At 41.7% G+C, this 13714-nt stretch overlaps 1 protein-coding gene across 1 annotated transcript; it reads left to right on the top strand.

Moving 5' to 3' along the window:
• Positions 1-1925: 1925 nt before the first annotated feature.
• Positions 1926-2742, top strand: LOC131230881 (lipoxygenase 7, chloroplastic-like). The gene has a single exon (XM_058226906.1). It carries the CDS (start codon positions 1941-1943, stop codon positions 2664-2666), a length of 726 nt encoding a protein of 241 aa, XP_058082889.1. The 5' UTR covers positions 1926-1940; the 3' UTR covers positions 2667-2742.
• Positions 2743-13714: the final 10972 nt, after the last annotated feature.

The following is a 13714-nucleotide window of genomic DNA, read 5'->3' as shown; positions in this document are numbered from 1 at the left end:
CACCTCGACTTGACTCGGCTCGATGTACAACCCTATCTTTCCTCCTCTCATCCCTCGCCTCTCCTCATCTCATCTTCCTCTCCACTCAACATGTCTGTGTCCGTTAGTCATGCAAATGGCCGCCTTCTTTTTGTATTACTCTACTTTGATGTCAAAATAAACATCACCCTTCCATTTTGGATCTTTCAACTCTTCTATGCCTTCTCGCTCATCGCTTGGGTTGTTTTTTTGCTGGTTACCAATCCTAACTGACCCCGCACCTTTCAAAACTTACCCAACGAATCTAACAGTCACTTAGGACGGCAGTGGTGTACACCACTGTATCGGCAATAGTGGTCATTGCCCCTAGCTTGAGCATGTCGCTCTGTCCCATATACATAAAGTCCGGTGTATATCGGGAGTGTGTGAAGGTTGATCAGCTAAAGACCAATATCGCCTTCATCGGAGATGAGATTGGAAAGACGGTCATCACGTTCGACCGTTATGCCATCCAAAAAATATCGACTCTTAACTCCGGTAGGTTCATCTTGAATTATGCATGTTTTAGTATTACAGTATTCATCAAGGACAGACTGCCCATTGCAAGATTTGCAAGTGCCATAAAAATTGTTGGAGAGATGAAAAAGAAGTAAAAGCAAGAAATTGTCCTGAAGGCGGCCATTCCCCAGATGATACATTTCATCGCAACATTCATTATCGTTGCAACACGATACGCAAAAACAATGTTGAGTGCAGAGGCGACGGCCCAGATAGGCCAAGTACTTGCATGTGGATGGGCAGTGGTCCACACGCGTGTGGGCTTAGTAAACGTCTGATGATAAGATATGGACATTGATACGTGGATGTGACATCTTTGAACAATTCAACGAATGCTCACTGCAATCTGTTACACTTGAACTTTCAGTGTATCAACCTGATTCTTGCAAGTGCAATCTTCATGGTGGGGCCCACCTTTTGTGTGGCTCAAATACCACACACGTGACTTGTTAGCAAGTGTGCTCCTGCTGCATGCGAAGTTCACACGTGCACTAGGTTGTATATAACCGTTCCTCGAACCATTCGCTTAGGTCCTGCTAATGGCATCCATGTTACAACCGACTCACCCGTGGTCAGCCTACAAAATGAACAAGAGTGGCATATGGCTAGATGGACCGATGAACCTGGCCCAGTCGACTTGGACCGATTAGCTTGGGCTGCATGTGTGACTCGATCAATTTTTGGGCTTTTCTTGGGGTTATTGTCATTTTAGTCCGGCCTGGCCCCACGACTTGCCCGAGTCAGGTAAATTGGCCAACTGGCTGAGTTGGGGGCAAATGAGGGGACGACTCGAGGTACCGTCCTATACTGGTCCGAGTTGACTTGGACCAGTTAGGTTCGACTCTGAATGAGTTAGCAATCCATGCTTAATCATGATATACAATTATAATAAAACTAACTACATAATCATTTTTTTAGACTGATTTTTGTAGAAAATTAGTCTGATTAATCATGATATTCATGCAGACAGACACACCCTAAGCAAATACACAATACTTGCAAGCAAATGAACAATTAAAATTCCTAGATGATTCAATAAAAAGTATATGAATGATTTGATTAATCAATCAGGACTGTTCATTAGGTACAGTTCATACTTCCTGGTGCACCACACAAAAATCAGATGATGCTACAAACTTTAATCATCTATCAAGGGCATAAAATGAAGAGTCGAGATCATTTACTCGTGAACCATCAATAATACTACACTAATAGCATCATCTGGTAGAGGCAATTGTGGATTGGTTGTGATTCTAAGAATATTTTCAAAGAATGACCTTAATGGATGGCTATAATTTTCAGTCAAGATCAATTGATTGCTTCTGTTAGGATTTGATGCTAATCGGCAACTTAGTGCAATGCACCCAATTCATAGACTGCTGCGGCCCCACTTCCTATACACAATGGAGATCAATGCATTCGCTCGCCATGACCTCATCAACGGTAATGGAATTATCGAGAAATCCTTTTCGCCGAAAAAATACTGCATGGAATTGAGTTCGTATGCGTATGATCAGCTTTGGAGATTTGATATGGAGGCCCTGCCAGCAGATCTGATTAGAAGGAGGATGGCAGTTGAGGATCCAACAGCTGAACATGGCCTAAAGCTGACCATAGAAGACTACCCATACGCCAACGATGGCCTTCTCATCTGGTCAACCATCAAGCAATGGATCAGCGACTACGTGACCCACTACTACACAGACAACAGCCAGGTGTCATCAGATAGCGAGCTCCAAGAATTTTGGACAGAGGTTCGAACCAAAGGCCATAAAGACAAGAAAGACGAGCAATGGTGGCCCATCTTGGACACCACTGATGACCTAATCCATGTCCCGACCACCATCATCCGGGTTGCCTCATCCCACCACGCCGCAGTCAACTTCGGTCAGTACGACTACGCTGGGTACTTCCCAAACAGGCCCACCATCATGCGAACTGACATGCTAACGAAAGAATTGTCAGGTAAAGAACTGGAACGGTTCTGGAAGAGGATTGAATGCCTAGCACTGCAAAATTTTGGGGCCACGGAAGTTTTGAACAGAAGATTGAATTGCCCACCATTGGAAATTGTTGGGGCCACAGAAGTTTTGTATTATGATGACATTCGTGCCTACAGTTTATCCTAATGGTAATAACCCTATGAACAGTTCAGATAGCATACACACATTAGTAATGACCCTATGAACGGTTTGGATGCCATATAAACATTATGGTCGGCTCCGGGATTCACGGTGGACATTTCGTGTGCTGTGGCCCACCTGAGTTTTGGATCTGCCTGATTTTCAGAATCTCGTCCTATTATGGTAATGGGAAACTGATGGAGGGAGTGGAAATGTCACAACTTCCAACCACAGGAACTTCTTGTGGCCGGGGGTTACGGCAAGTTGCATACAAGAGAATTCGGCCGTTCAGGTGGGCCAGTGCACAAAAGAGATGGATGGTTAGAGAAATTTGTTTTAGCCGTTGGTTTGTCTTGTACAACGTGGTGAGTTAAAGACAAAAACAGTATAGTCCGCCTGGAAAGCTAGCCTCTTCCAAACGGGTGGTACACGGAAGGTCATTGGTCAACGATGCTTCATCTAATTATTCAACCATTTTTGTTGGAATGAAGATTGGAATTTCTTTATATATATATATATATAATTCAAGATGAACCTACCAACAATTGCGGAGTCAGTCAGAGTCCATCTTTTTTGGGTGGCATAACGGTCAAACGTGATGACTGTCTTTCCAATCACATCCCCGATGAAGGCGATATTGGTTTTTAGCTGATCAACTTCTACACGCTCCCGATATACACCGGACTTTATGTATATAGGAAAGAGCGACATACTCAAGCTAGGGGCAGCAACCACTACTGACGATATAGTGTAGTCACCACTGCCGTCTTGAGTGACCATCAAGTTGGTCGAGTAAGTTTTAAAAGGTGCGGGGTTAGTTAGGATTGGTAAAACAACCACCAACAAAATAACCCAAACAATGACCAAGAAGGCACATAGGAGTTGAGAGATCCAAGATGGAAGGGTGATGTTTTTGTTGGCATCAAAGTAGGGTAATTCGAAAAGAAGGCGGTCATTTGCATGACTAACTGACACAAGCATGGTGAGTGGAGAGGAAGATGAGAGGAGGAGAGGCAACGGATGAGAGGAGGAGAGAGGCTAATTGCGTACTGTTGAGTGGAGAGGAAGATGAGAGAGAAGGAAACTCAGAAGCTATATAGAAATCGGAAGCGAATTGCGTACTGAGTAACTCTGTGAGCCACTGTCATTCATACAGTGTATCCACTCCGTAAATCTCTTTTACCGCATATTTTTAGGGCTTTGTCCCAAAAATGAAGCATATAGAAACTTCAAATGGACCACATGGCTTAGATGATGTTGATGATGATTGCTGGCTGTCAGTTGTTTCTGCATGCTGTTTCCCATTTGAAGGCCATCAGTTGCATCATTTAGATTGTCTATCTGGTTATTTTATGAATCGTCATCCATCCATAATAGAGCTCACTACTCGAATGGTACCGATATTGTGGGAGTTAGGTTGTATTGTTTCTCACTGTAGGCCATATTGTCCATTTGCTTACTAGAAATTTACTTTGATAGTACAATCTTAACATTGTGATATGTGGGTCCAAATTCAACTGAAGAAGTTCCTAAAACAAAGGGTCTTGGATCATCAAATTATCATAATTTTTTTTGGAATGATCCATCCATGGCAGGACTCAACAGAACAATTGTCGGATTATAATACCATAAGCCCCGCTTATCAAAATTTTAGGCCACCTATCATAATTCCTTCCTCCCTAACCGCAATCCCAAAACAGGAGGTGGATTAAGTGGTGTTGCCAACAGAGTCCTAGCAGGGGGAGTAGCAAATCTGTTTCCCATCACTATACATAAGGCTAGCAAATGATATAGACTAGCTTTAGGGCGCGTTTGGATTCACGGTTTCCAGTGTATATTATCGTATTAGTAGGGTTGATGGGACATGTCCCTCATTTGGAAACAAACGGTGGGCGACGCATTCAACGCACGCGAATACGCCCGAGAACCACTTTGCATCATCGATGGGATTGTACCGCGCAACCGGCCGGACGTTCAGTCAGGCGTAAACAGAAAGAAAGCATTTTCTTCTTTCACTGTGTTGCTGGTAATGCCCAGTATAACCGTCTTTTAACAAATCCACACCGTCCATCATCTTCCTCTCAAGATTTAAACCATGAATGGTGAGCTTTGATCATCCGATGATGTGGCCCACTGAGACAATCAAGCTGAAACAATAGTCGAACGGTCTTCTTTTTGATCATTGTAGCGATCATGATGAAGTACAAGGCTATGAAACGTCAACATGTTTTTGATGGGTTTTTCTCCCTCTACCTGATGAACTGTTCAGATCCACCTTTCATTGCATGATGGTGGCCCATAACGAAAAGTCGGAACCTCTGTTTTGCAACAGAGTCGACGTACGTCGACTCTATGAAGTTTGGTGGCCCACTTATTGAAGCTTCTTGGAAAATCCACTCCGTCCATTGGATTTAGGACGAAAAACCATCTGGAAGGGAGTGCTTTTGGAGTGAAATTAGTGTGGCCCATGATGGTGTTTACTCCGCCGTCCATTTCATGTTTAACGTTGAGATTCTGCAATAGTTTACATATAAACAAAAGCACACCTAGGCAAGGGTAATGCCCACCCTCTGAAGTGAATGAACGGCTCAGATCATTCAATGGAACAATGAGTGAGCCCCTCTACGCGCATGTATATACATCGTGTAGCCCTTATCCGATCGTTTCCAAACATTGATCTGACATGAAATTGTATACATGCTAGAGTAATATGTCCTATCCAAACATTGGTTAGTGGCACGTCTCCACTGGATGTATTCTTAATATCGCCCAACATATACATGAACAGTACCGGATATAATACAATACAACCAAAACATGAATCCAAACACGCGCTTAGGTGCATGGGTGGTTAGTGATGAGTAGTGTGGGCCCCAGCGTGATGTTAGTATGGAATCCACTCCATCCATCAGGCGCAACCCCTTCTTTTTGGCAAATGGCTAGAAAATCAGGCTGATATATGATGTATGTGGGCCACATTACAGTAAAAATCGGAAGGGGCTCCTACGCTTGTTCGCTCTAGGACCCACTTGAGGGTTAGAATCACTTGATTCATTGTTTATCCTTTCATCCTACTGATATGCGTCAAATGAATGGATTGGATTGGATATACACAATACTGTGGACCCATACAAAATCAATGGTATACTTCCCTCTTTAATGATTTCCTGTGGTGTGGCCCACCTGAACCATAGGTTGGCCTGTTTTTTGGGCTCCATGCCCAACTTGGGAAGGCGCATCAGATGATGAGGGTGGATAACAAGCATACATCAGATGGTAGATGAACGATCCAACTTATTAACCCATGCATTTACACCCTGTAGCTGCCTCTTGGCAATGACATGATGTTGACATGAAGCGTCTTTCAAAAGCTATTGCACTGGAACAAGATTGTTTTTTGATTAAAATACATGGGTCCACTGTTATGTATGATCTTAATCCACACTGTCCATTCGTTTTTCCCTCTCATTTTAGGAAATGAGCCCAAAAACGAGGCAGATCCAAACCTCAGGTGGACCACATCACAAGAAACATGGGAAATAAATGCTTACCACTCAATTTTTTTTTGGGGCCACAGAAGTTTTAGATCAAGCTTATTATTTTTGTTTTCCATTCAAATTCTGTCTTTGCCCTCATCTGGTGTACACTGTAATTCTTGATTGTGATACTTTGTTAAACATGCAACTCTGTTGCCAGAACCCCGTCATTCCTTTCTTTAGAAATGCCCAAAATTACGTTGAAGAATGGCATTCTCCATAAAAATTTCATCTTTGTTTGAAGGGGCCCGTTTCTCTTAATCTCCCAACTCCCATAACTACTGCTATTTTGACAAACCCATAAAGCCGAATAGGCTAAGAAACTAGAAAGTAGTTCCTTAGCCGCCTTCACATGTTACAATGCAAGACAGCAATGGCAGTCAACTGTTTCCTCTTTATCCTTGCACATGAAAGAAAACCATGTAGTTCCTCAACTGTATTGTCATTTTACAATGTAAGAGTGGTCAACTGTTTTCCTCTTTATCCTTGCACATGAGGCAACACCATGTCTACTTGTATTGTCATTTTACAATGCACGTGGGTCAACAGTTTTCCTTTTATCCTTGGTAAGCGAAGAGCCTGGCATGGTGTTACCCTCAGTGAGCAAAGAACTTTGGTACGGAGAATGACCCTTCTGGCCGTCTGGTGGTCGGTGTGGGAAGTAAGGAATGGGAGGTGTTTTAACGGCGTATCCAATTCGGTGGGGTCCACTGCTTCAAGAGTTCATTACTATCGAGTGGGCCTCCAATCTGGTGCATTTAAGGGACTGTAATCTATTTTTGTACGGAGGGTAATTGTCTCGCTATCTCAGCGGGTTGATTCTCTCTTTATAATCTCTTTATCTTTCAATGCAAGTTACTGTCATCATTAAAAAAAAAAAAAAAAAATAGTCTTTTATCCTTACGCATGAGGCAACACCATGTCATTGTAACCCCCGCACAGTGGTTGTTTTAGACTGTTCCTCTCTATTATAACCTTTGTGAGTATAATTGTTTAAAAACAAATAGGCCCTAAAACTGGTAAAGTCCTAACCGTAGCCTAAATGTCATTAGGATACCTGCATGTTGTTTTCTGTCAAATCATAAGTTCATTTTCTCAAAGGAAATGTGGATAGCCAGAGAGGAGTATGCGATCCATGGCCCATCTTTTCATAGTTTACACGTATTTTCATTTCTGACAAGTGGGGCCAATGGTTTTGCAATCCAGACAGTTAGGTTGTTCTATCCACCTTGAATGGATCATGACCCGAAATTCACATTGACAGATCAATCTTAACATTGTAATATGTGGGTCTAAATTCAATTGAAGAAGGTCCTGAAATAAAGGGTCTTAGATAATCATAAAGCGGGCACCGGAAATGTGGGGTGGTTCGAATTAGATCAATCTGGTCATTTGATAGGCGACACTTGTAAACGAATACAAATCACTGCTGATGCCTTCGAACTATACATTCTTCATGCACATGTGCCCACCTAATGACTGGAATGACCTGATTCTCAAGCCACCATGCATACATGTAGGGCCCACCTGATGAACAACCCTGTATCTATTTTGACAGGCTGAGATTGAAAAGCCCACCTTAGAAAGTAGCCATTGCATTTTCCAGTAAGCAAATGGACAATATGGCCTACAGTGAGAAACAATACAACCTAGCTCCCACAATACAGGGAAGGTATCAATATCAGTACCATTCGAGTAGTGAGCTCTATTATGGATGGACGACGATTCATAAAATAACCAAATAGATAATCTAAATGATGTAACTGATGGCCTTCAAATGGGAAACAGCATGCAGAAACAACTGACTGTCAGCAATCATCATCAACAAATTGACCTAGAAAATCTGGACTACAAAATCAAGGTAGTTATCACATCAAAATATTTTGCCCATAAACATAGAACCCAGACCTATCCAATGTTCCAACTTGGCACTTTGTGCATCTATGCGATGCCATGGCCAGCTCACATGGCCTTCGTGGAAGAAAAAATGGCATGATAATATGCTTTTTTTATAGTCATGCACTTACTCTATGTTTTGCTTTTTCCAAAACGAGAGGCGACGAAGAGAGGTTTTCCAAAGTGATTTCTTTTCCAAAACGAGAAGCAAGGAAGAGAGGTTTTCCAAAATGAGAGGCGAAGAAGGGAGGTTTTCCAAAATGAGAGTCAAGGAAGAGAGGGAAAGTGGAGATGGTGTCGTTGAAACTGCAGAAGCAGTTAGCCGCCAGCGTGCTGAAGTGCGGAAAGGGAAAGGTTTAGCTCGATCCCGATGAAGCCAGCGAGATCTCCATGGCCAATTCCCGTAATTTTCCTTCTCTTATCTCTTTGTTCCATCTGTATCTTTAAGATCTGTAATCTCACACTCTATCATGGCGTCTTTCATTTATCAGTTTTTCTTTCTTTGTAAAATACAATATTCTCGCCATGTGTGGGGCCAACGTGACGTGTGCATGAGATCTGACCTGGTCTTGGAGAATCAAGCCGTCCAAAACTCGAGTGGGATACACCTCAGGGACAGTTGCGATGGGGATGCCCGCCATTGAAAACCTTTCAGATCAATTGATTGCTACTGTTAGGATTTGATTCCAACAGTCAAGATCAATTGATTGCTACTGTTAGGATTTGATGCTGTTACGGCTCATTGGCAAATTCGCGTCCTGCTTACATTTCAGCCGCTCATCATGGAAGGCATGGCAAAACAGTTTCAACCCCCACCCAAACCCTATTCAGGCGCATTCTCTGTCACGATTTGATGTTGTCTGGCTTTTACTTCAATTAAATAAATAAATAAATTATTGGGGATTGTGCCGCGGAATCACACAGAGATGGATCTAGGATAACAATCCAAGAGCACTAAGCAAACAGAAAAGAACACAGACTTAACGTGAAAAACCCTTTCGAGGAAAAACCACGGCATAAAGCGACAAATATTCACTATAAAAGCAGAAATTACAAAAAGAAAGGACTTACCAGACTTGAGTAATCCTCATATCTTTCCTTTGCTCCACTTTTTTAGAAACTCTAGAACCCTTTTTGAAAGCCTTGGAATGCCTTAGAATGCCTTAGAATCCCTTAGAATGCCTTAAAATTCCTTCAAATACCTCTCAATCCCTTAGAATGTCTTAGAATCCCTTCAAATACCTCTCAATCCCTTAGAATGGCTTAGAATCCCTTAGAATACCTTACCGATCTTTTTTGAGTGGCATAACAGTTGAACGTAATGACCGTCTTTCCAATCTCATCCTTGATGAAGGCGATATTGGTCTTTAGCTGATCAACCTTCACACGCTCCCGATATACACCGGACTTTATGTATATGGCAAAGAGTGATGTGCTCAAGCTGGGGGCAGCGACCACTGCTGCTAATACAGTGGTGTAGTCATCGCGACCGTCAGGTTCGTCAGGTAATTAGTTTCAAAAGGTGCGAAGTCAGTTTGGATTAGAAACCAACCAGCGCCACAACAACCCAACTGATGAGCAAGGAGGCATAGAAGAGTCGAATGATCCAAAATGGAAGGGTGATGTTGATGTTGACATCAAAGCAGTAAGTGGGTAATACCAAAAGAAAGCCATTTACATCACTAACAGACACACGCATGATGAGTATAGAGGAAGATGCGAGGAGGAGAGGTTTTTGAATTGAAACTCGGACAGTAGGCTTTATATAGAATTCCGGGGTGCCAGACGCGGATTGCGTCCTACCCCACCCGGACAGTAATCCGTCCGGGCAGTGCTCTGTGGGGCCCACCGTGATGTAAGTGTTTTATCCACGCCTTTCATCGCTTTTTCAGATAATTTTAAGGTATTAGACAAAAAATTAGGCTGGTAAAGGGATTAAGTAGACCACAAAGTGGGGATTTAACGTCCACCATTAAAAACTTCTTAGGAGCTGGAGAAGTTTCAAATCAAGTTGATATTTGTTTTTTCACTTCATCCACGTCTAGATGACCTTATGAATAGGTTAGATTGTAAAAATAAATCACGGTGGCCCTTAGGTTTCAACGGTGAGTGTCATCATCACTGTAGCTTCTTCTGGTGTGGTCCACTGGAGCTTTGGAACTGATTCATTTTTAGGAATATAACTTAAAATGATCTGGGAAAAGCAATGAACAGAGTGGATAAAACACTTACATCACATTGGGCCCCACAGAGCCGTGCCCGGACGGATTACCGGGGGTAGGACGCAATCCATGTCCGGGTTTCATACACAAACACGGCCTATCTTAATGATAGTGCAGTTCACTTTCGTATGTTTTGGGATTGCGGTTGGGGAGGAGGGATTTGTGATAGGTGGCCCATCTTTGTATGGTATACACCTGTCTTAAATTTTGACAAGTGGGGGCTATGGTATGGCAATCCTAACCATTGTTCTGTTGAGTCCTGCCATAGATGGATCATTCCAGAAAATTTACGCTAATTGGACGATCCAAGACAGAGTTTCAGAACCTTCTTTAGTTGATTTTGGACCCACATATCACGATGTTAAGATTTTCCTATCAAGGTGAATTTTGTGGGGTCCAATCAAGGTGGATAGAACAATCTAACTGTCTGGATTATCAAACTGTTGGCTCCAGTACTTCTCAGAAATGAAAATGCGTGTATACTGTGAAAAGATGGGGCCATGGATCGCATATTCCTCTCTAAGTTAGGGTTCATGATGCATCTATACGTAGCATCGTTTGAGAAAATGAAGTTTTGATTTGACAAAAAACAGCCATGCCATGCCCTAGTGTCATTTATGGATTAGAACATGCGACGGTTAGAACGTGACCAGTTTTTTAATTTGAATCTTTCATCCACCATCCATATACTTGCATGCTTGCAAGTCAATCAAGACCATTTAAATCATTGGTCATGTTTCTGATGAAGCATCTACCTTGAAAATCAAACTGATCCAAGGATTCTAACAATCCAATGGTTGATATTAGTTGGATGGTTACAAATAAAATGGTTAACATTCCAAATTCATCGAGCCAATCTGATGGTTCTGGTGGTTAAGATCAGTCTAGATCTACGCCTATGCACCATCCATGATGTGGTCCATCATTTATGCAATACAGATGGCTCTCATAGACAAAGTTTACGTGGATGAGACTCCAATATACGAAAATAGTGGTTAACAATTAATAGGGTAGTCTAGCAAGAGGCTCGAAGTCCAAAGATCTTATACAGGTAGTATTGTCCTCAATGGCCACACCGTGGTGTGTGCATATTATCCACCCTTGCCATCAGATGGGCCTTCTCAAGTTGGGCCTTGAGCCCAAAAAACTAGAGCGTTGGATCTACTTCATTTTGGCTCATACCTTAACAAATTCTGAGAAAAGAGATAGACGATGTGGATAAACAGATACATCACGGTGGGCCTCCATATAAATCTGGTCAGATGCAATCCACTTCTATTTTTATCCGTTTGTAGCTCATTTTTGGACATGAGCCCAAGATGAAGCATTTCCAAATCTGAGTTGTGCCTAGAGCTAGGCAAAGGATGACTCAACTCGTTCAGAGCTAACTCAATTCGAACCAAGTGGGTGAGTCCATCCGAATCGAGTTGACTTCATCCAATTTGAACTCAAATTGAGTCGAGTTCAAGTTATCCAAAAACTTGACTTGACTTGAAATCCAATTCAGTATTGATTCAACTCGATCTGAAACTCGACTCGTACATATATGCTTAAAAAAACTCAGATATGGGATGTCGTGTAGCTGATGGAGAGGCGACAATTCTGGCAAGTGAATCTAGGTTTTGAATTGTGATTTCAGCCCATGGATACCCGCTGCACCCAACCCGACTCGGTACTTGTGACTGAGTTGGACTTGGTCCGGATTAATCCAAGCCAGACTCAGACTGAGATCAGGTCAAGCATGCCGGACTCGGTACCAAGTCAAGTCAAGCCTATTTCAAAACCGAATCAAGTCGGGTCAACCCTAACTCGGTCTGACTCGACTCGATGCCCAGCTCTAGTTGTGCCATATCACATGAAACATTGTGATTGAAAGCTCCGCATTAAAAACTTCTTAGGGCCCATCTTAATGTTTTTTTTCCATCTAACCTGTTGATATGGTTACACAAGACTAGATGAAGAGGGGAAAACACAAATATCAGCTTGATCCAACACAAACAAAATCGGACTATATGGGTCCCACCATGATGTATGTGATTTATACATACCGTTCATTTTGCCAACTAATTTTAGGGCACGAGGACAAAATAGAATATGTCCAAGGAGACAACGCCACTTGAATCAGTGAGATCGAACACCTACACTTGAAAACTTCATAGAGCTTATAACTGTATTTTCGCTTCCTCAAGGTACATTGCAATCATTGTGGGTTGTTTTTTTTTTAAGAAATTGAAGCACGTGAAGAGAATAGATGGTGTCGTTCAAGCAGATCAAGCTACCTACCAATTCCCGTTACTACCTTCTATGTAGCCTCTATTTTTTTCTATATTTCATTGTATTCCTAAATAAGTAAATTATAAGATGTGTAATCTCACACTATCATTACAACTTTCATTTTCATTTTTTCTGACTCACTATGATACATACATGGCATCCCATCCATCCATCAATATTATTATTGTAGTATGCGTCTCCAAGGCATTTCGATCTCAAGTCGGATTAAGTTCATAAATCGTATTCAAGTTGATTCGCGTATTCATTGTCAAGTCATCATCTTCTTAAATTCGGCACACGGCAAAGAAAGGGTAGGATTGCTCTAACCTTTTTAGAATATGATTTAACAGCTTTACTAAGTAACCTTACAGCAAGAAGCGATGAAAAACATCTCATAACCGTATATCTCTAGCAGATTGATCAACAGAAATACATTTCTTTCTTTAAATAAATTTATCAAGAGATTGGAGGCCAGCTTATATGTGGATATTAAAGAATTAAATTGTCATTTGATTTTCTACAAAAAGAATCGTGAGACCTAAACCCTAGAAAGCTGAAAAATACTACGGTTAATTATCCCATTTGAGTTATGTATCTGCATGGAATTTTCAACGCTAAAGAGAGCAAAGGACGCACACGACGGATGGATTGGATGTCACGCACACATCACAATGGGCCCCACAAATGGTATTGTGGGTTAATTACTTAATCTTAACCTGAGCCTTGTGGTGGATCCAGCCTCATCCTTCATTTATATATTCTTGTAAAATGTTTTGTTTATTATGGTAAATGTGGTGCCCACATATTGATGATCCAATCCAAATCATTCACATAGCTCTTACATTAATTGCTTGCTACATTTTAGTTCCATTATTTCATGTTAGTCAATATTAGTGAGGCACAAATAATAGATGGTCTACTCTGCATCGCCTACCGCTTTTTAGTTAGCCTAATATTTTAGCCACATTCTAAATGGTGCTTCTCAGTGGATGGGAATAATTAATTTGGCACATTTATGAGCACAATTTATGTTAATAGATTGTTTGGTGATGCTCTATTTCTTAACTCCTCCCGTGACGTACTGCATAATACTTGAATGCCGTAACTCTCTACTCTTGAAGACTCT

The sequence above is a fragment of the Magnolia sinica genome, chromosome 17 (genome assembly GCF_029962835.1).
Source record: "Magnolia sinica isolate HGM2019 chromosome 17, MsV1, whole genome shotgun sequence".
NCBI lineage: Eukaryota > Viridiplantae > Streptophyta > Magnoliopsida > Magnoliales > Magnoliaceae > Magnolia > Magnolia sinica.
Note: the sequence above shows the minus strand (reverse complement) of the source record. Positions and strands in the feature narration are given on the sequence as shown.